Below are 23,504 nucleotides of genomic sequence, written 5' to 3'. Positions count from 1 at the left end.
TTTTGAAGCTGCTGGTGTTTTTCCAGACTCTCCCTGCAGAACATTTTACAGATGCCCCAAAATATGGACCACTGTCAGATGTAGTTGTATTCGCCCTCTCAATATTTTTTATAGTATATTTTGTGTATGACAAAATTTGAACAAAGAAAGAAAAAAAAAAAATCATATGTGAATTATATAAGAGCGAAATGCTCCTAAAGAAAAATGAGAAATAGTGAGTAGGTGTGTGAGGCTGTCACATACATAGTTTCCAATTACAAACTTCAGTGAAGATACTCCCACGTATTTTTCATAGTCTAGTCCATCGCTTGTCAGGTTTTAGTACTTAGGATTCCTTATAAAACACGTAATGTAAGAGGTGGAAAAACACTTTCGAGACTAGTATTGCCTACCATCTGTTGAATTGGAGAGCTAAACATGGCATTCTGGCAGGCATTATTCCCGCAACTACAATGAGCACTTTAAAAGCATTTTACATATCTATGCTCAGTATAGTACCTAGCAGAAAATTAAGGAGTTAGGTTGAATACAAGCTTCCCTAGTGGTCTAGAGATGTGTAAAGGCTCTGTAAACAAGCATCATTTGCTTAGTAAAAAAAACGAGTACTGTGGTGCTCTACAACTGATGGGGTTAAGTGTCTGATTGCGGGGGGTTACCTCTGGGACCCTCCTTGATCTCCTGCACAGCATCCCAGCTCCCCCAGGAGCGGAGCGTGTCCCCTCCAGATATCTTTATGGGAGAGCCGGAGATGCAGTGCTCCCATAGAGCTAAATGGAGGGGGTGTGTCGACTATGTAAGAAAAAAGGGAGGGTAATCTAACGCACACACTTTTTATTTATTTTCATTCTCCCCCCCCCCCCCCCCCCATAAGATATAGTTAAAGTAAATGTCCTGCAATAGCTGTAAAATGCATGCAGTAGATCTTATCCACGTGATGTGGTCCTGTCTTAATTTAGTATGGTATTGGAGAGGGGTTGCAAATCTGATAAATTCAATGTATAATTTATGTATTGTAACCTGACATTTACTTATTTGTATTCCTGGGAATGTGAATGACCTTTCCAAAACTATGTAATCTTGGGCTTGGTTTACATCAATGTATCTGTGCCTCTGGTGCACAGATACATTGGGAAACTTTCAAAATGACTTGCCAACGAATCCGTGCTCAAACAAACACCATTCATTGCAATGGCCCAAGTGTTGTCAGCTAGTGACTGTTCAGGTCATTTTTGGAGCGCAAGTTTTGGCACGGGATATGTTCAGAAAATGACCCAAACATAGTCACTAGCTGACTTCACTAGGACTATTGCAATGAAAGAGGTCCGTGTCTGTCAGAGCATTAATAAGTTGGCATGTCATTTTGACAGTTGCCTATTTATCTCTGCCTTGAAGGAAGTTGTGATGTGAACCTATTCTAAGTTGCTTTTTTTAATTTTTTGCCAGAAAGGTCATAACGTGTCCCTGCCATGATAAATGAACTCGTTCCATGAGATAACTAATTGAAAGGGTGATATGGGTCATAGCGATGAAGGATAACATATCTGAAGTGTGGCGCCCTAAGAAAGTTTGAGAAAATAGAAGCTATGTTGTTAGACCACTCTGGGCTAGTGTCCCCTTACCTGACCAGGCATGGAATTTTAAATGGCCTACATGTCCTTGTGGCATGTGAGGCGTAGCACCATGTTCACGCTGGCCTTCTCTCTCTCCATTTTCAGTACACAGCCTGTTTTTGAGTGGTCACTTGTTCATGTCTGGAAACTACTGATAACTATTTTTATCAGAAATTGTAGTTTTTATTTGTTAACTGAACTATGGACAGTTGAGAAATCCATTCACCATTAGGTTTATTTAGTTTCTATTTGTCATTGTATTTACCAGGATTGAGACTTTGCTTTGTTGTTTTATAAATTGTGAAACTCTGTGTGCGTAAACAAGCACCGATCAATGAGATTAGCAGTAGTTTACAGTGCGCAATTTGACCATGTAATAGTGCCCTTATGGTCGTAAATTGATGAATTCTTTGAGTAGTTTATTCCTTAATGGTGTATTAACACGTACAGTATTCTTCACAGATTTCATGCGCAGGATTTTCTGCTGCAGATTTCAATGTAAACTGAATGACTGAACACAGCTTGAAATCGTGCGCATCAAATCTGCGCAGAATACTGTACGTGTGAATAGATCCTAAAGGGGTACTCCTCCCCTCCAAAGAAAAGCAGATAAGATGTCTGATCGCAGGGGTCCTACTGCTGGGAACCCCCATGATCTCTGTGCAGCACCCGGCATTCTAAACAGTGGGGGAGATTAATCAAAACCCGTCCAGAGGAAAAGTTGCTGAGTTGCCCATAACAACCAATCAGCTCGCTTCTTTCACTTTTGAAAAGGCCTCTGAAAAATGAAGGAAGCGATCTGATTGGTTGCTATGGGCAACTCTGCAACTTTTCCTCTGGACAGGTTTTGATAAATCTCCCCCACTATGTTTAGAACTCTGGGTTCCAGCAGCGGAGCTAATGATGCCATACACCCTTGTAACATCACGCCACGCCCCTTCCATTCATGTCTGGAGGGGGGTGACAGCCGTGAACATGTTGCAGACTTTTATTAAATAAAGTCCATGTCATGTTGAAGCTCCATTGTAAATTTATTCCGGACTGCTAACTGCAGCTCACTAGTAGGCATCCTGCAGCGCCCATCCTATGAAGGCTACAAGTCTAGATGATGAATGGACTAGAGTTCTTACATATCCACTTTTCAACAGGTGCTGAACACTGCTCAGCTAAGTAATACTTACATTAGCTTAAACCATTAAAATTAAGTTTAACATTTTTCTCAGTTATTGTGCCATATATAATAAGTTGCCTATGCCCTTTTCCATCTTTCTCCACCACTAAGTCTGTTGTACATAATTTCAGTCTTCCTAAATGTGGATCACAAAATTTATGGACTTAAACATATGTTAGCTGATATAACACTGTAGAGTTCTGAAAAGCTTCTTGCATACAGCAGTAATCCTACAGTTCTAGTTCAGAATTGTAGTTTTTTTTTTTCTTCTATAGGAGTGGAGTTTGTGTTTTTTATGTTATTTTATTTTTTTATAAATATGCTATACTTGGGTGTTAAAAGGTTTTCTTTTCATTCAAAATGTTTTCCAAAAATAATTATAAAGATTTGCATAAGGCTGTATAATTTGTTGTTTATTCTTTCTGTGGCACGGTGTGCCTTTGAAATAAGATTATCTTCCACAGACAATAGGAATTTAATTTAAATTATTACATTTTTGAAAATATAATAGCAGCAGCAAAAGAAACAAAAAAATTAAATAAACTAAGGGTGCGTTTTGCAGGATCTTTTGCATATTTTCTGCTGCTGCTTTTGCTACCCATTGGCTCCAATGGGTAGCAAAATCAGCTGCAGAAAATATGCAGCAGATCCTTACGTGTGAACAGCTCAGCTTTCACTTTACCATTAAGATAGGAAAGCTGAGCGATTGTTAAGGGCAAAATCTTTTTAAATTTTCTCTTACACATTTTACCCCTTAAGGACCAGGCCAATTTTCATTGTTGGTCTTTTTGTTTTTCCTTTGTTTAGCCATAAATAGCGGCGATCCACCCCACTAGACCAGCAGGGTCCATTTAAAAGTCCCATTAGACTTTTCAAAGCTGACAGCAGCGATCTAAAGGGTTAATAGCCGGCTGCGATGATCGCCGCATGTCTGCTATTAGCAGCGGCCCTCAGCTACGGGAATCCACTGACCGCCGCCTGGTATGGCATGCGCTCGATTCAGGAGCCTGTGCCATACGTTTTTAACAGCATAATGACGTGTATATAATTGGTCGCTAGCAGGTTAATAAAGCAGGGTAGAAGTGTTCAGACTACAAATAAATAGAAGAACAACTATACTTGTTGTCGGGGCTCCAAACGTGGACAGGCTGCCTGACTAATAATCAACAATACATAATAATGCTAATGACGATAATAGTAATAAAATAATAGAAATGACAATATTGATAACGAACTCTGTAATAATGATCCTAGTTATAACTATCACAACCACTATAATAATAGTACTGACAACTATATAACTACCAATGACTATCAAATATAACAACACTAAAGAACAATAAGAGTAACATACCTATAGCAGTCAGAAGTGTGCCCAAAACCGCGACCATGGGCTCAGCCTATAGAGGGCCAAAAAAACTGGCATTAATCCAGAAACTCACATACCTCCTCCGAACACCAGCCATAGTAAAAAGAAATGATTATCAAATACTAGGAACCATATAAAGACAACCCCCCCTCTGCTTTGAGGTGCCGGGGCGTACTAATGCTTGTTTCTCATCCGATCACTCGGCCGTAAATGGTGAATCTGCACCTGTATGAATGCTGCTATTAACAGGTTAGTTAGAGTCATAACCTCTTGCAGGGCCCCGACGATAAATGGCCAAAAAACCCAAACAATATCTTTTGATTCCCTTCCACCATCTGCCATTGATATTATTGTTCTGAAAACGTGTCAGTAAGAAATTGCGCAGTGCTTTACCCTGCAGACGTGGCAGCCTACCAGGTATACTACCGCCTATGAATCGTGATATTATTGCTCTGAAATGAGCCAGCAACAATAATTACGCAGTGTATCCCCTTGCAGACGTGGCAGGCACATCAGGACTACTGCCTCCTAAGAGTCTTTTTATCGCTCTGGTAACGTGTTAGTAGCAATGCAGTGCATCTCCCTACAGACATGGCAGGCATAACCAGTATTCTACCGTATATAGGATATGATATTATTGCTCTGAAAACGTGTAAGTGACCATAATTGCGCAGTGCAACCCCCTGCAGACGTGGCAAATGTAACTGGTATACCACTGCATGTAAGCCGTGATATTATTGCTCTGAAAAGGTGTCTGTAACAACAATTCCGGTGCATCCCCCTGCAGGCGTGGCAGGCATAATGGGTATACTACCGCCTATGGTTTTTAATGTTATGCTATGAATGTCGGATAATAATTACGCAGTGCATACCCCTGCAGACGTGGCAGATGTACAGGTATAATACCGCATGAGTCTTTATATTATTGCTCTGAAGAGGTGTCAGTAACAACAATTGCAGTGCATCCCCTTGCAGGCGTGGCAGGCATAATGGGTATACTACCGCCTACCGTTTTATGTTTTGCTATGCATGTCAAATAACAATAATTACGCAGTGCATCCCCCTGCAGACGTGGCAGATGTACAGGTATACTACCACCTATGGTTCGTAGTGTTGCTCTGAAAGTGTCCATAATAATTAAACAGTGCATCTCCCTGCAGACCTTGCAGCCAAAACGGGTATACTAGCGTCTGAGTCATGGTATTATTGCTCTGATGACAGAAACAATAATTACGCCGTACCTCCCCCTGCAGGAGTGGCAGGCCTGACGTGTATGCTGTCATCTATGACAAACCTCTGAGTATTTACTAAGTTATATAAAATATATATATATATATATGTATATATATATATATATATATATATATATATATATATATATATATATATATATTTTATATATATATATATTTTATATATATGAATGCTAAGAAGTCATGTGCAGTATAAATGCTACCAAAACGTATGTATAGTGTGAATGCTACGAGCGTATGTACGGAATGAATGCTATGAGTGTATGAACCTTGCAAGCGTGTGTGCCGTGTACGACCGTGTGTACCCTATACTACTAGCGTATGACCCATGACATGTTATGAAGATATGAATAGAATAACTACTGTGAGCATATGTACCGTAAGAAAGCTCTGAATGGACACCCGACCTAAATACTATGCACTACGTACAGCACCAATGTTCTGAGTCTATAAACCCGTGTAAAAAAAAAAAAAAAAGTATGAATGCATGTGTGGTATAAATACTATGAGCGTGAGTGTGGTATTAATGGTATGAGCGTGAGTGCAATATTACAGCTATGAGCAATCATGCCGTATTAATGCCATGAGCCTGCGTGCAGTATAACCGCCATGATCGCGCAAGCAATATAATACCATGAGCGTGCCAGCAGTAAAATGCTATGCGTGTGTGTGCTGTATTATGCTATGAGCGTGTATGCTATGCAAATGCTATGATCGTGTGTGCAGTATACATGCTATGAGCATGCATGCAGATTTAACTGCTGAGCGTGCATGCGGAATGAATGTTAACAGCATGTATGCAGTAAGAATGCTATGGGTGTACTTGCAGTATAAGAGCTATGAGCGAGAGTGCAGTGTGAATACTATGGGTGTACGTGCCATATAAGCTAAGCGAGTAAGTGTAAAACACTAGCGTACCTGCAGTATAACTGCTATGAGCCTAAGTGCAATATAAATGAACTTAGGTACAGTATCACTGATGTAATGCAACGAAAAAGGCTACGAGCTTACATGCAGTATAAAAGCTATGAGTGCGAGTACAGAATGGATACAGGACCATATGTGCCGTATAAATGCTACGAGCGTGTGTGCAGTATAAGTGCTATGAGTGTGGTATAAATGCATGACCGTATGTGCAGTAAATACAATAAGTGTGGTACAGCATAAACTGCATGACTGTATGTGCAGTATAAACTATGGTCGTAAGTGCAGTGTAAATACAAGACCGTATGTGCAGTATAAATGCATGACCGTATGTGCAGTATAAATGCTATGATCGTTAGCGGTATAAATGCAGTATAAATGCATGACCATATGTGCGGTATAATGCTATGAGCTTGAGAGCAGTATAAATGCATGACCGAATGTGCAGTATACATGCTGTGACCGTGAGAGCAGCATAAATGCATGACCGAATATGCGGTATAAATGCTATGAGCTTTAGCAGTATAAATGCTATGAGCATGAGTGCAGTGTAGATACATGACTGTATGTGCAGTATAAATGCCTGACCATGTATGCAGTATAAATGCATGACCGTATGTGTAGTAGAAATGCTATATGCGTGAGTGCAGTATAATGCTTTGATTGTTTGTGCAGTATAAATGCACGACCGTGTGTGCAGTATAATTGCTATGCGTGTGAGTGCAGTATAAATGCTGTGAGCATGACATGCATGACCGGATAAACAAGCAGTATAATTTGGTGAATGTACGAGCAGTGTTAAAGATATGGGCGTATGTTTAGTATAAATGAAATGAGTGTGTGTGCGTAAAATGCTCTGGGCGCATACATGCTACCAGAAGTAGGGCTATAGTACAAAGGGTAGGCAAGCTTTTTTTTTTTTAACACAACAGTACTGATCAATGGGTGCAATATGGATGGCAATTGACAACACTGGCTGTGTGTCCCTGTTCATTTTTAGCATTCAGTGATTCTTGAAAAAGGAATTATTATTTGTGACACATAATTGTGAGCCCCTTGATTTGATGGTCCCGCGTCCCAGAGCGCACACGGCCCGATCACCAGCACAGCGGACACCCACAGCAGCCATCGCCGCAGTCTGACCCGTGCTCCCTTCACCTATTTGCAGGACGCCCAAGCACTGACCCCTGGAAGCAACCCTGAACCCCTGGAAGCTAGCAGGAACATGTGACCGAACCAGACTGTATTGCTGCGGGCAGCCAGTCTGCAACTCCTGTCTCCCTTACCCCCTACCATGAAAGTCCCTTCCTCTGCTAGCACCGCTGTCACCCACTGACTACTGGCCGCAATGGCGCCAGCAGTCAGCGAGTGTCACACCCCCCGACTCGGCGTGAGGCCGAGCTTCCGCCCTGAGGTAGCCATCGGGGCTGCCCCAAATAACTGACCGTACTTTATGTATGATACTCCGGACCGCGAGGCTCCAAGAGAGAGCGGGCCCCGGAGCTTGCTACTGCCGGGAACTTCAATCGCCTGCCCAACTCACGGCTGCCAAACCAGCTGATGTCACCGAATGCCCGACATGCCCTAACCTGTATGCGTGGGGCGTTATATATACCCCATGGCCCTCCCACAAATACATTTATACTTACACTTACCTTCCCTGCTTCACTGCTTTTGCTGTTCTTCCAGTGTCTGCCCCCGCTGTGCAAGCACTTCAACAAGTTGGCACAAGGATGTTCCTGCTCAGTCAGTGACTGCAGTGGTGTCTCACCTTAACCACTGAGTGTCTAGGTTCCTGTGCCAGCATACGGAAGTGCTGCACAGTGTAGGTAAGTCCTTCACATTGTAACAACAGCATCAGCAGGGAAGGGGAGTATAGTCTTTATTTTTTATTTTTTATTTTTCTTCCCATATTCTATTTATCAGCAGCCTCAATAAACTTAGATTTTACAAATTTACAAATCTGTTTTACTTTTTGGCACCAATTGATTTACATAAAAAAAAAAAGTTTTCCACCGGTGTACCCCTTTGAGCAATAATCTGGATGTAATGGTGGAAGAGGATGATATAAAGGCAGATCTACTAAATCTACTGCCTTCTTCTTCTTCTCTACTGTATTCACAGGAAAAGCCAATGTTAAATCTCAGCAAATCTTGCCTGTTTAAGGCTGGGTCCACACTACGTTTTGTCCCATACGGGAGCGCATACGGCAGGGGGGAGCTAAAAGCTCGCGCTCCCGTATGTAACCGTATGCGCTCCCGTATGTCATTCATTTCAATGAGCCGACCGGAGTGAAACGTTCGGTCCGGTCGGCTCATTTTTGCGCCGTATGCGCTTTTACAACCGGACCTAAAACCGTGGTCAACCACGGTTTTAGGTCCGGTTGTAAAAGCGCATACGGCGCAAAAATGAGCCGACCGGACCGAACGTTTCACTCCGGTCGGCTCATTGAAATGAATGGCATACGGGAGCGCATACGGTCACATACGGGAGCGCGAGGTTTTAGCTCCCTCCTGCCGTATGCGCTCCCGTATGGGACAAAACGTAGTGTGGACCCAGCCTAACCCAACTCGAAGTGCGGTGCTGCCTCAGTAATATTTAAACAAACAAATCACTGGGCCCAAATGGCATCCATCCCAGGGTTCTGCAGGAATTAAGTACCATGCTATACAGACCCTTTTTCCTTATATTTAAATGGGCACTGTCAGATAAAAAAAACTTTTGATACGTTGTAAAGCATGTAAAACCAATAGGTTTTGCAATTGCTTTCATTAGAAAATTTTCTGTATTTCATACTGAAAAAGCCAGTCAAACAACTGCCCTCCCCGCCTGCTTGGACACATACTAGTCCTGCTGTGTCCATGCGTCATCACCTATGTCATGGACACACTTCCTTGATTGACAGCTGTGAGCGCAAGGCTCACAACTAGAGGAAAAATCCTCCCACTGTCAGCTTGTGTCCCGCTACTGTCAGTGAGGACAAGCTGGGAGTTGTAGTTTAGCCACTGCTAGGGGAGATGTGAGCAGACAGCATACTGAGGGAGGGGGGCGGAGACCTGCACAGTGAGGCCACACCCCCTCCCTTTGAGAGGAATTCAAAATAGTGAGCTAAACTAAAAGTGTAATTAAAAAAATTGTTACTTCTAAAAATAATATAACAAAATATATTCTCATGTTGCTCTTGATGTTTTCCGCCAACTAAACTCAGATTGTGGCCCTCTTGTTCTTATAAATAGTTTAGCAAAAAACACTTCCTTCCTGTACCTTATTTAACCATTTAAGGTATGTAAAGGTTTCAATCATGTCCCCTCTTTTTTGTTTCTTTCCTCCAGACTTTACAGATTTAGAATCTTTCCTGAAATGTCTTAAACTTAAGACCTTTCACCATTTTTGTACCCCATCTTTTATCTATTTTATCAATATCTTTTTGCAGGTAAAAACTGGACACAGTAGAGCTCTTTCCAATTGGATCACAATCTCCCCCTTCCTACTGGCTGTATCTCTAGCTGTGCAGCCAAGCATTTGATGAGCTTTCCCTAGCTCCTCTCTACACTTTGACTTTTCATTTTTTTGGCTGTCAAAAATCACCACCCCTAAATCCTTCTCTTCTAAAGTCATCAATTTTATAGAACTACCAAATTAGATCTTTGGATAATAGGATTTTTTCTCCCATCATGCATTATTTTACATTTGAAAATTTTAAACTACAGTTTCTATTGCTTTGACCACTTATTTAATAAAGCTGTCATTTTCCATAGATAGCAAAAAAAAAATAAAAAAAAAATCTTTCAGTGTGAATACAGACTAAAGATTACATTTTTTTTTATAGATGAGAATTAAAATGCCTTTGGGTCTCCTTTGCTCCAATGCGTTTAAGTCACTTACCAAGAGGCCCCATTCAGAAAATGTTTCATTCTCACAAATGGAAATTTCTGTAAATATATAATATCTGGCTTTCAGGAAAATAACTATTAGACCTTGAATGAATTATTTTTTAGATTGAACTATACTATGCTTAGATCTGTTATCGTTGATTACATATAATAAGACTTATAAATATACAAAACTTTCATATGATTAATATTTTCTTTATGTAACTTTTTCTTCTAGTCTACACCATTACACTTGGCAGCAGGATACAATAGAGTCCAAATTGTCCAACTGCTCCTACAACATGGCGCTGATGTGCATGCAAAGGATAAAGGGTATGTACAATGACAGTTATTCTGTTCCATTTGATAATACAAAATATGACTTTCCTTTTTTTAAACAAAGATGCCAGGGTATGTCTAATAGTTTTCAACTTCAATCCAGGATATTACAAACCTCTTTCATACTGTTTAAGTTTAATATTTGTATTTTTGTTATGGATGCTGATCAATTATGTACATTCATGACATCAAAAATGATTGTTCAGTATGTATGTTATCATTATTATTGTTTGTGGATTGTATGTAACCAAGTTAATTGTTGTCTGTAAGTTGTGTTGACATGTCTCACTGTAGGGGAGGATTTATCAACCTGTTTTTCGCAAGAATTTGTGACTTATGGCACGTTTACCATGTTGGCGTGTTCGCTCCGGGACTGATTACAGACGACCACCGGGCCGGCGACGTGTGACGTGACGCCTCCGCCCCCGTGTGACGTCACGCTCCGCCCCTCAATGCAAGCCTACGGGAGGGGGCATGACAGCTATCACGCCCCCTCCCGTAGGCTTGCATTGAGGGGCGGAGCATGATGTCACACGGGGGCGGAGGCGTGACGTCACATGCCGCCGGCCCGTTGGTCGCCTGTAATCAGTCCCGGAGCGAACACGCTCCGGGGACTGATTACAAATGGGGTGCCGCGTGCATGATCCCGGGGGTCCCCAGCAGCGGGACTCCCGCGATCAGGCATCTTATCCCCTATCCTTTGGATAGGGGATAAGAAGTGTAAGCACCGGAGAACCCCTTTAAAATGTGCAGTGTGGCTTACAATAATTAAGGTATGTTTCTAAAACATTTGTTTCTTGAAATGAAATAAAATGTCTTTCCTCTCACTGCAGTCACATTGACCTTACAAGTGAAGGCGTTACTGACCCTTCGAAAGAAAATTTCTATCGGCTCAGTTAGAACATTAAAATAAGCAGGCTACTTATGTACTTGTATTTTTTTGTACTTATTTATTTTATAAGGTTTTACATCTGTTCAGTTACTTAGAGTTCAAATGCAACAGTTGCTTAGTATTTTTTATCCTATACATAAAGCCAGAAAAAGTGCTAATGTGGGGTTCAGTCTGAAAAAACAAACGAACCAGGCATATGGTGAGATTTATCAAAACCTGTAAAGGAAAAGGAAAAGTTGACCAGCTGCCCATAGTAACCAAACAGATCGCTTCCTTAATTTTTAAAATGGCTCCTAAAAAATAAAAGAAACAATCTGGTTGATTTGGGCAACTGGTCACCTGTTCCTCTGCACAGGTTTTTGACAAATCTTCCTCTGTACTTTAAAGTGGCTATCTCATCAAGGACTTTAGTGGCATATTGCTAGGATATTGCACTAGTATCTAACTGGCTGTAGTCTGATCAATGCACAGTGTCCAGTGTGATCACTAGAAAGAATTGTTAGCTCTAGAAAGAAAATGCTAATCCATATAACATAATGTAATTCCCAGCGGTGGCAGCACGTTTTATTAAACATAAAATGCAATTTTAATAGGAATAATCTAAACTACAATATTGAAAGAGTTGGTTGTCAGATCAGATTCCTCTCATATTTCAGAGACTCAATGTAAAGTAATGGCCACAACCTTACTGAATGCTATGGGCATAAGTAGTTTTAAAACTCCCCCCAAGTCAGTCCATGTTTGCCTACACCATGTTCAATTCATGTATGAAATACGCAGATAAGTTTAAGATTGTTTTAGCATTGTCTTCTATGATCCTTGCATTTCTGTAGCAGAATGCCTTTAAATGAGTCTTACAATGAAGATAAATAGGTCTAAACTGATGATTTATTATTATGCCTCATATTTCAAATACAAGTAATTATCAGAAACCTACTGGTTTTTAAAAAGGCAGCCCTACCAATATAATGCTGGATGCTCTCTTCTTTTTTGCTTCTTGCGAGGATATCCCGATACCGTATCGGTACAGATACTGGATATTTGCACAAGTTCTTGTACTCGTGCAAATTACCCCGATACCTAATTCGATACCTGCCAGTGGGAGTCCCGCCGGCAGGTATCATGGAAGGGAGGTAAGCTTCCTGCACTCTCCGCTCCCGAGCTATGCAGCGTGCTCAGCAGCTGAGTGCGCACATAGCCGGGACCCACATAAACCCTTTAGATGCCCTTTAGAACCCTTTAGATCAACTTTGATTGCGGTGTCTAAAAATCCTGAGATGTACTGCCAGTTAGCTCAGGGATGCTGATCAGGATCCCCGCGGTGTAATCGTGGTGTCCCGATCAGCAGGGAGGATGGCCGGAGGTCCCTTACCCTGCTCCGTGCATCCGATTGTAGCTCCTTTACTGCTGCCAGCTGTGGCAGGCATTAGCAAAAAAGGAGCGCCAATAACACTCATCACTGCTATTCTATGGCATAGCATTGATCAATGTATGCAATCTACAGATTGCATGTGAAAGTCCCCTATGGGGACTTAAATAGTGACAAAAAAATTGTAAAAAATAATGAATGTGAATTATCACCTTCCCAATAAAAAAAAATTTGAATCACCCCCTTTTTGAAAAAGTTTAAATTAAATAAAATAAAAATTTTAAACTATAAAAAAGCCCTTTCTCTTATTAAAAAAAACAAAAACAAAAAAAAACACCCCATTTTCCCATTAAAAGTACGTTCACATGGGCAGATCCACAGTGTATTTTACACTGTGGATTTACCGCTGAAGGGCCTATACATGCTGCCTTTAAATGTGCCTGCTAGGAGCGGCAATATGCCGCTACGAGCAGACACACTGAAGCGATGTGCGAGTTGCCACATATGTGCGGTGTACTCGCACACATCTGCTGCGCCCCCTGCTCCATGAGCTAGGCCAAGAGTGGCCGCGATGTGCGAGTACACCATGCATTTGCGCTGCTACTTGCACATCACGTTGTGCCTGCTCGTAGTGGCGTATTGCCACTCTGAGCAGTCACATCGAAAGGCACCAAGTAGCGGTCCTTTAGCGTAAAATGAGCTGTGCATCCGCCTGTGTGAATAAACCCTTAACGACGGGTTTTTCCATTTTTGCAATTTCGTTTTTCCCTCCTTACCTTTAAAAAAATCATAATCTTTTCAATTTTGCACCTTAAAAATCCATATGATTGCTTATTGTTTGCGCCACCAATTCTACTTTGTAATGAAATCAGTCATTTTACCCAAAAATCTACGGTGAAACGGGGAAAAAAAATCATTGTGAGACAAAATAAAAAATAAAAAAAAACGCCATTTTGTAACTTTTGGGGGCTTCTGTTTCTACGCAGTATATTTTTCGGTAAAAATGACACCTTATCTTTATTCTGTAGGTCCATACGATTAAAATGATATCCTACTGATATAGGTTTGATTTTGTCGTACTTCTGAAAAAAATCATAACCACATGCAGGAAAATGTATACGTTTAAAATTGTCATCTTCTGACCCCTATAACTTTTTTATTTTACCGCGGATGGGGCAGTATGAGGGCTCATTTTTTGCGCCGTGATCTGAAGTTTTTAGCGGTACCCTTTTTGTATTGATCGGACTTGTTGATCGCTTTTTATTCATTTTTTCATTATATACAAAGTGACCAAAAATGCACTATTTTGGACTTTTTTGCGCGTATGCCATTGACCATGGGGTTTAATTAATTATATATTTTTATAATTCAGACATTTCCGCACACGGCGATACCACATATGTTAATTTTTATTTACACAGTTTTTTGTTTTTTTTTATGGGAAAAGGGGGGTGATTCAAACTTTTATTAGGGGAGGTGTTAAATGATCTTTCTTCACTTTTTTTTCACTTTTTTTCCCAATGTTATAGATCCCATAGGGACCTATAACACTGCACACACTGATCTTTTACATTGATCACTGGTTTCTCATAGGAATGTTTTACTTTCACTTTAGACGCCGCATCTAAAGGGTTAACAGCGCGGCACCGCGATCATTGCTGCGCGCTATTAGCACGTCGTGGCCCCGCGTTATAGAAAGGGAAAGGCCTCAGGACGTACCTGTACGTCCTTGGCCCTTAACAGGTTAAGGAAAAAACGTTAAAGTATTGGTAATTGGTATTGGGGAGTACTTAAGAAAAAGTATCGGGACATCCGTACTTGTTGCCATGGAATATGTCCTGTAGGCAGTGTTCTCTTATGGACATGCATGCCAAGTTGCTTAGTTCTCCTCAAACACAGTAAATATACAGCCACAAAGACTGCAGCATACAGCTGCCACACTGCATGAAGTTCACTTATGTGTTAGGTAGTCTGTTTACCTGGCTGAATATTCACTGGCCAAGATGAGGTAAATATACAGTGCCTTGCAAAAGTATTGACTTTTTCGTATTTTGGTGCCTCACAACCTGGAATTAACATGGATTATTTGAAGAGTTTGATCATTTAATTTACAGAACATACCCACAGCTTTGAAGATTTTTTTTATTGTGAAGCAAACAATAAATAGGACAAAATAACAGAAAAAGTTAGTGTGCATAATTAGTCATCCCCCTAAAGTCAATAGTTTGTAGAGCCACCTTTTGCGGCAATCACAGCTCCAAGTCTCAAAGTTTGCCACATCTTACCACTGGGATTTTTGCCCAATACTCCTTGCAAAACTGCTCCAGCTCCTTCAAGTTGGATGGTTTGCGCTTGTGTACAGCAATCTTTAAATCTGACCACAGATTTTCGATTGGATGTTTCCCCTTAAACCACTCAAGTATTGCTTCACCAGTGTGTTTGGGGTCATTGTCCTGCTGGAAGGTGAACCTCCGTCCTAGCCTTAAATCATGCACAGAGTGGTACAGGCTTTGCTCAAGAATATCCCTGTATTTAGCACCATCCATCTTTTTGTTTTTAGCTAAAAGTAATGGCTTTCTTCTGGCCACTCTGATTAATGCCCTCTTTGGCCAGTCCATGAGTTTTGGTGGGCGGCTGTCTCTTGGCAGGTTTGCTGTTGTGCTATGTTCTTTCCATTTGGTTATGATAGATTTGTGGTGCTCCTGGGAATCGTGAAAGATTTGGATATTTTTTTTATAACCTAACCCTCACTTGTACTTCTCAACAACATTGTCCCTTACTTGTTTTGAGAGTTCCTTGGTCTTCATGGCAGTGTTTGCTTACGGATGCCTCTTGCTTGGATGTTGCAGCCTCTGAGGCCTTTCAAAAAAGGTGTGTGTATGTAATGACAGATCATGTGACACTTAGATTGCACTAGGGCTGCACGATATATCGCAAAAAGCAATCGAATCGCGATTTTTGCGATATAGCCATACGCCCCCCGGGAAAACATGCGATTATCTGCTCGGGCTGGCTCCCGTGGCCAGAGCAGGTAAAAACTAATTTAAATACTAAAAGTCAGTGTTTCCCAACCAGGGGGCCTCCAGTTGTTGCAAAACTACAACTCTTAGCATGCCCGGACCGGCAAAGGCTGTCCAGGCATGCTGGGAGTAGTAGTTTCACAACAGCTGGAGGCACCCTGCTAGAAAAATACTGAGCTAAGGGCGCAGGGAGAAAAATAAAAAAAAACCTTCTGCTCACCTAGTCCCAGTCCCTGCAGATTCGTCTCCGTGCGCTCTGGAGTTTCCTCTCTTCTTAGTGCAGGCAGTAGGACCTTTCCCTTTTCAGCCAATCACTGGCCGCAGTGGTGTCAAGTGTCAAGCCAGTGATTGGCTGATGGGGAAAGGTCTTGTACTGCAGCAATACACTAGGTTTCCCGGGTCCCTCAGAAGATTTGAAATCCACCCGGGAAACCCAGTGTATTGCTGCAGTACAAGAATACAAGAATGTGACAGGAGGGGGGGAGGGAATGTGGGAAGGGGGGGGGGGGGAATGTGACAAGGGGGGGGGGGGTAATGGGAGAGTTGGGTGGAGGGAATGTGAGAGAAGGGGGGAGGGAATGTGGGGAAATGTGACAAGGGGGAGGAGAATGTGACGGGGGTGTGACAAGGGAGAGGAGAATGTGACGGATGTGACAAGGGGGAGGATAATGTGACAAGGGGGGGGGATGTGACGGAGGGGACAATGTGAAATAGGCGGTGGGCATAAAATCGGTAGGTAGGTGTGAAATGGAGGCGATTGGACATGAAATGGGGGATTTCACTTTTTTTTTTTATTATATCGCATCGCATATCGAAATCGCAATATTTTGGCCCAAAATCGCAACGGCACATTTTCCCCATATCGTGCAGCCCTAGATTGCACACGGGTGGACATCATTTCACTAATTGTGACTTCTGAAGGTAATTGGTTGCACCAGAGCTTTTTATGGGCTTCCTAACAAAGGGGGTGAATATATACGCACATGCTAATTTTCTCTTTTCTATTTCTAAACAATTGTTTTATATATTTTTCTAATTTCACTTCACCAACTTAGACTATTGTGTTCTGATCCATCACATAAAATTCAGATTAACAAAACATTAAACTTAAGGCTGTAATGTGCCAAAATACATAAAAAGTCAAGGGGGGGGGGTGAATACATTTGCAAGACACTGTACATTGTGTATGGCTTTAGCTGTCTATATTACAGTCTGTAACATTCACTTTGCAGGAGGAAAAAGAAAAAGTATATTACCCACTATAATAATACTGTATGCTATGTGAGTAGGGATAAGATAACCAATGATTTTCATAGAAAAAGGGGAGTGGCATAAAGAAGGCAGAGACAAGGAAATAAGGTCAGCTCTGCATTATGGCTGGGGAAATTGGATCATGGTAAAAACCTGTTTAACCTGCTTTTCCCTTTATCAAGCAAATTAAATGTCTTGTTCCTATTGCCCATCAGGTTAGATCTTTATAACCAATGAAGCTTTTTTCCGATTTACTTTTTAATTCTGGGTTGGTTACCCATCAATCGTTATACAGTTTATGTATAGTATGCCTGTCGAAGCACGATCTGCCTAGTACCATAACTTATAGCAGGCAGATAGAAAATCCAGACATCTTGGGCACATAACACGATGCAATTAAATAATTTCAAACAAGTTTTCTTTACTTTTCTTCTTTATAGATAAGTTTATAAAACACCACTTTGTACATATATAAACTCACAGTCCATAAGTGCAAATGAGTCTTCCTCTGGCTTTCTATAATTCACTTACATTAAAGGAGTACTGTGATCAAAATTAAAGGAGTTATCCAGGAAAAACATTTTTTTATATATATCAACTGGCTCCAGAAAGTTAAACAGATTTGTAAATTACTTCTATTAAAAAATCTTAATACTTTTAGTACTTATGAGCTTCTGAAGTTAAGGTTGTTCTTTTCTGTCTAAGTGCTCTCTGATGACACATGTCTCGGGAACCGCCCAGTTTAGAAGAGGTTTGCTATGGGGAACTGAAAGGATTAAGATTTTTTTAATAAAAGTAATTTACAAATCTGTTTAACTTTCTGGAGCCAGTTGATATATATAAAAGTTTTTTCCTGGATAACCCCTTTTAACTTATCCCCTATCCGCATGATAGGGGATAAGTAGCTGATGGCGGGGGATCCTACCGCTGGGGCCCCTGACTATCTCCTAAACGCGACTTTGTTTCGCTTAGTCAGCAGCATATGTTGTCTAGCTCTGGAAGGCAAGTTCTCATCGGACCCCCACGATCAGCTACTTCTCTCCGATCCTGTGGATAGGGAATAAGTTAGTTTTGGTGACAGTACTCCTTTAAAGGGAACCAATCAGCATATTTTAGCATATATAACGCTTGGCAGTGCGTTCTATATGCTAAAATGATCCTCCCCATCCCTGGGGGATGGTGAAGATATTGAGTTATAAAGTTCCCTCCGGCCGCACGCAAGTACCGTATATGCCGGCGTATAAGGCGAATGGGCGTATAAGACGACCCACAACTTTTACAGTTAAAATATAGAGTTTGGGATATACTCGCCATATAAGACTACCCCTCCTACCGCTATGTACGGTACCTTGTAGTTCCCCCCCACATTAGGTAGGCATCATGTTCCCCCACATTAGGTTGCCGGCTCCCCCACATTAGGTTGCCGGCTCCCCCACATTAGGTTGCCGGCTCCCCCACATTAGGTTGCCGGCTCCCCCACATTAGGTTGCCGGCTCCCCCACATTAGGTTGCCGGCTCCCCCACATTAGGTTGCCGGCTCCCCCACATTAGGTTGCCGGCTCCCCCACATTAGGTTGCCGGCTCCCCCAAACAGACATACAGCTTCCAGCCATATACAGTGTATGGCTGGAGGCTGTATGTCTGTACTGCCCCCACAGTGTTCGATCACCGGCCCGGGTCACCATCTACTGCTATGGCCTATGTGCTGGGACTGGGGAGCGGTGACCGGATCACTTAAGATAGCAGGGCCGGTCACTCACCAGGCTTCAGTCGGCGCGCGTCCTCCTGGTCCTGCGCTCCTCTGCCTCTATGGTTGTACGCACAGGAAGTCACTGACGTCCCTGTGCATACAACCATAGAGATGGAGGACCGGACCGAAGGAGGATCGCAGGAGGATGCCGGGGAATGTTAAGTGACCGGCGGACATCCTTATGTCCCGAAAAGATTTTTCGGGACACAGGGATGTCCGGCATAGGAATACCTATGATTATCTGCCCGGGCCGGCTCCCGTGTGTGGCTGCAGGCGGGGGCCAGCCAGAGCAGGTAAAAACTAATACTGTATACTAAAAACCAGGGTGCCTCCAGTTGTTGTGAAACTACAACTACCAGCATGCCCGGACACCCTTTGCCGTGCTGGGAGTTGTAGTTTCACAACAGCTTGAGGCTATCGGCCGATAATCACGATTTTGGGCATTATCGGTATCGGCAATTACCTTGCCGATAATGCCCCGTGCACCGCCCCCACCGCACCGTGGTGTAATGTTACGATGTATTATCTTTCATATGTTTATGTAAACGATCTTCATGGTATTTTCATATATGCGTGTATTCAGGCAAGTAAATGCCAGTATTCACTGTGCAAGATGTAAAACAGCATACCTCGGTCAGGTGGAGAGACAGGAGTACAAACCTGCTGCGCTACGTTTCAGGGGCACGCCCCCTTAGTCATGCGCACACATTTGATTCGGAAGTGGGTTTAAGAATGGTAGCGACTGGACACAGGTGAGTGGTTAACTCTTTCAGACAAGCGCATATCACAATTCTTCAAAGACCATCCAGGACGTGCTAGCATGCTCAAATCCACTATTACAAATAGACCTTAAAGGGGTACGCCGGTGAAAACCTTTTTTTCTTTTCAATCAACTGGAGGCAGAAAGTTAAACATGTCTGTAAATTACTTCTATTAAAAAATCTTAATCCTTCCAGTACTTATTAGCTGCTGAATGCTACAGAGGAAATTCCTTTCTTTTTGGAACACTGATGACATCACGAACACAGTGCTCTCTGCTGACATCTCTGTCCATTTTAGCAACCATGCATAGCAGATGTATGCTAAGGGCAGCATGGTGGCTCAGTGGTTAGCACTGCTGCCTTGCAGTGATGGGGACTTGGGTTCAAATCCCACTAAGGACAATAATAAATAAAGCCTTATTATAACGTCAGCAGAGAGAACTGTGGTCGTGATGTCATCAGAGAGCATTCCAAAAAGAAAAGAATTTCCTCCAGTTCCAGAGATTGTAATTCTACAATCCAAAATGTTTCCCTCTTAAGTAAATTCTTTTTATTCACATCCACATTATTGTTCACCTTTTACTTCCTCTATAACTTGCCATCTTAGATCGTACGCTGCATGTCCGTGTTCTTTAAAATGCCTGGCCACAGTTGTCTCCATATTGCGGTACCGCACATTCCACAGATTCTTCATGTGTATAACGCCTTATTGCAGACTTATGTTCACCGACTCTAGTTTTAATCATCTGTGCGGTCTGTCCAACATAGACTAAACTGCATGTGGTACTGTTGCATGTGTGATAACCTCTAATAGGGATTTTATGTCCCTTCCTGGGATGTAAAATGTCCCCACCTTTTATAATGCCATTGCATTGTGTGCAAGAGAGCCACAAAAAAGTAAAAATTTTTCTCGCTGCCGTAAATGTTTGCGTGTCCTTAAGTTTTTTTCATAATTTCACTCCTAACCAGTTTCTCCTATCGTTTTCCCTTTTATGTATGTACACATAGGGGGATCTCTGAACGACAATCCATACTTCTTATCAGTAGATAGCAATACTATAAATAGATTTCCAATACTTTCTAATAGTATGTTGGATGATAGACAAACGTTTATCATATCTACCAACATACATAACATGTTCACTTTTTTCTTTTTAGTGACACAACTGCTTCTAGTCTGTCTTAAAGCATCTCTAGTAGTTTCTCCGACTTCCGTCCCTATCTTTTCTACCATTTTTTTTTATTTTACCCTTTCGATACAAATTTCTCCACAATTTTAGTTTTATTTTTTTATGTACTCACTATAATTACTTGAAATTCGCCTAGCCCTCACAAAGTGGCTTTTGGGGAGTCCCTTGAAAACTGTAGGGGCATGATAACTGCGTCTATGTAGCATACTGTTTTTCCATTCGTAGGTTTCGTAAATATGGTCTCGAAGCCTGTTTCTGTTTTTCTTACCTCCACATCTAGGAAACAGATACAATGCGGCAGGGCTGGGCGGTATGACCAAATCTGCGTATCACAGTATTTTTGTAACTTTCGGCGGTTCCACTGTATATAACGGTATTTCCTCCCTCCCCCCCCCTCCCCCAAATTAATTATCAGCCCAGCGCTGCACTATTCTGCCCCCCAACAAAAATGATCAGCCCAGCGCTGCGCTATTCTGCCCCCCCCAACAAAAATTATCAGCGCTGCGCTATTCTGCCCCCCCCCAACAAAAATTATCAGCCCAGCGCTGCCCCCATCGGGATAAATACTCACAAGTCCACCCGCTGCCCTCCTTGTGCTGTTTGTTGCTGCTGGCGGCGCAGACACAAAATAAACAAAATAAACTCACGCATGTTCCGATGTCGGCCTTACGCTAGGGACTGGAACGTCGGACAGCCGTCAGCCTATCAGCCTTCTTACATGACAATGGGCTCAGCCTATCAGCGTCCGAGGCGGAACATCGCTGCGGCCGGTGATAGGCTGATGGCTGTCCGACGTTCCATTCACTAGGAAGCAAATGAGGCCGGTACCGGACCAACGGGAGGGGAGTTAAACAAAATAAACTTTATTTTTTGCAGCCCGGGCATAGGGATACCACACAATATAGAGCAGTGGTCTTCAACCTGCAGACCTCCAGATGTTGCAAAACTACAACTCCCAGCATGCCCGGACTGCCAACGGCTGTCCGAGCATGCTGAGAGTTGTAGTTTTGCAACATCTGGAGGTCGGCAGGTTGAAGACCACTGGTATAGAGTGTCCGCACCGGTGGCCGCAACAAACATGAGGAGGGCAGCGCATGCGGGTGACATATCAGTATTTACCCCGATGGGGACAGCGCTGGGCTGATAATTAATTGGGCACCAGAACAGCACTCGCGGGGGTGACTTGTGATTAGTTCCCCGATGTGGGGACAGCGCAGCGCTGGGCTCTTTCATTCATTCATTCCCAAGGGGGAGGGGCCCAACCGGTATTGCGGTATGGGTTAAAATTCATATCGTGCAGCACAAAAATGTTGGTATTCAGTATGAACTGGTATACCGCCCAGCCCTATTATGCGGATTGTAAGTCAATATGAACTTAACCACTTAGGGACCAAGGGCGTACAGGTATGCCCTGACGCCCTTGTACTTACGGACCAAGGGCATACCTGTATGCCCGTGGGAATTCCAGTCCCCGCCGCTCATTGGGTGGGGACCGGACTTGGATGCATCATTCAGTAGGCACCCCGTGCAAACCCCTGGGGGGTCCTGAGACCGGCGATCTGTGGCGATTCCGGGTCATACGGGTCTCCGGTGACCCAGAAGACAAGGGGGATCGGGGCTGTCCAAGACACCCCCGATCCCTCTGAAGGGATAGGAGGAAGGTGGCAGGGGTGCCACCCCTTCTATCCCTGCTATTGGTGGGCAGAAGCGACCACCAATAGCAGATCGGGGACGGGGTGGTTAAAGTTCGGTTCCCCGCTCTGCCCACCCACTGTAGTCCAGGCAGAGCAGGGGAACCGTGATGTTACCGGCGCTGGAGGTCACTTACCGGTGGCGGGCAGCAGAGGATGGCGATCAGGTGTGGCTCCCTGGTGTGACGATCCTACGGAAGCCGGTGAGTTGTTGCTTAGCAACATCTGGACGGCTACAGTTTGGAGACCACTATACAGTGGTCTCTAAACTGTAGCCATCCAGATCTTGCAAAACTACAACTCCCAGCATGCCCAGACAGTAGTTTGCTGTCTGGGCATGCTGGGATTTGTAGTTTTGCAACATCTGGAGGGCCACAGTTTGGAGATCACTGTGCAGTGGTCTCTAAATTGTGGCCCTCTAGATTTTGCAAAACTACAACTCCCAGCATGCACAAACAGCAAACTGCGGTCTCGGCATTCTGGGATTTGTAGTTGCGTACCTCCAGCTGTTGCATAACTACATCTCCCAGCATGCCCTTCGGCGATCAGTACATGCTGGGAGTTGTAGTTTTGCAACAGCTGGAGGCACACTGGTTGGAAAATAGGTTTTGTTACCTTACTCAGTATTTTCCAACCAGTGTGCCTCCAGCTGTTGCAAAAGTACAACTCCTGGCATGGTACAATCACACGTCAGGTTTACAGTGAGTTTCCTGCTTCAAGTTTGAGCTGCAGCAAATCTTCCACTGCAGCGCAAACTCCTAGCAGGAAACTCGCCGTAAACCCATGCCTGTGCGAATTTACCCTAAAAACACTACACTACACTAACACATAATTTAGGGTAAAACACTACATACACACCCCCTTAAATTGTTTCCCCCCCCCCCCCCCTCCCAATATAAATGAAAAACATACGGCAGTTTAGCAACAGCTGGAGGCACCCTGTTTGGGAATCACTGGCATAGAATACCCCTATGTCCACTCCTATGCAATCCCTATTTTAGTCCTCAAATGCACGTGGCACACTCTCACTTCTGAGCCCTGT

The 23,504-nt window shown here is 42.9% G+C and overlaps 1 protein-coding gene across 2 annotated transcripts in view; it reads left to right on the top strand.

Annotated features, from left to right (window-relative positions):
* Positions 1-23,504, top strand: part of TNKS (tankyrase) — a 239,391-nt gene that overhangs the window by 123,491 nt on the left and 92,396 nt on the right. For both annotated transcript variants that reach the window (XM_056569535.1, XM_056569527.1), the window contains exon 6: positions 10,438-10,532. In XM_056569535.1, the coding sequence (XP_056425510.1) occupies positions 10,438-10,532 (95 nt within the window). The remainder of the gene's footprint in view (positions 1-10,437; positions 10,533-23,504) is intronic.

This window comes from Hyla sarda, chromosome 1 (assembly GCF_029499605.1).
Source record: "Hyla sarda isolate aHylSar1 chromosome 1, aHylSar1.hap1, whole genome shotgun sequence".
NCBI classification, from domain to species: Eukaryota; Metazoa; Chordata; class Amphibia; order Anura; family Hylidae; genus Hyla; species Hyla sarda.
The sequence above is the reverse complement of the archived record's forward strand: the minus strand, read 5'-3'. Positions and strand labels throughout refer to the sequence as shown.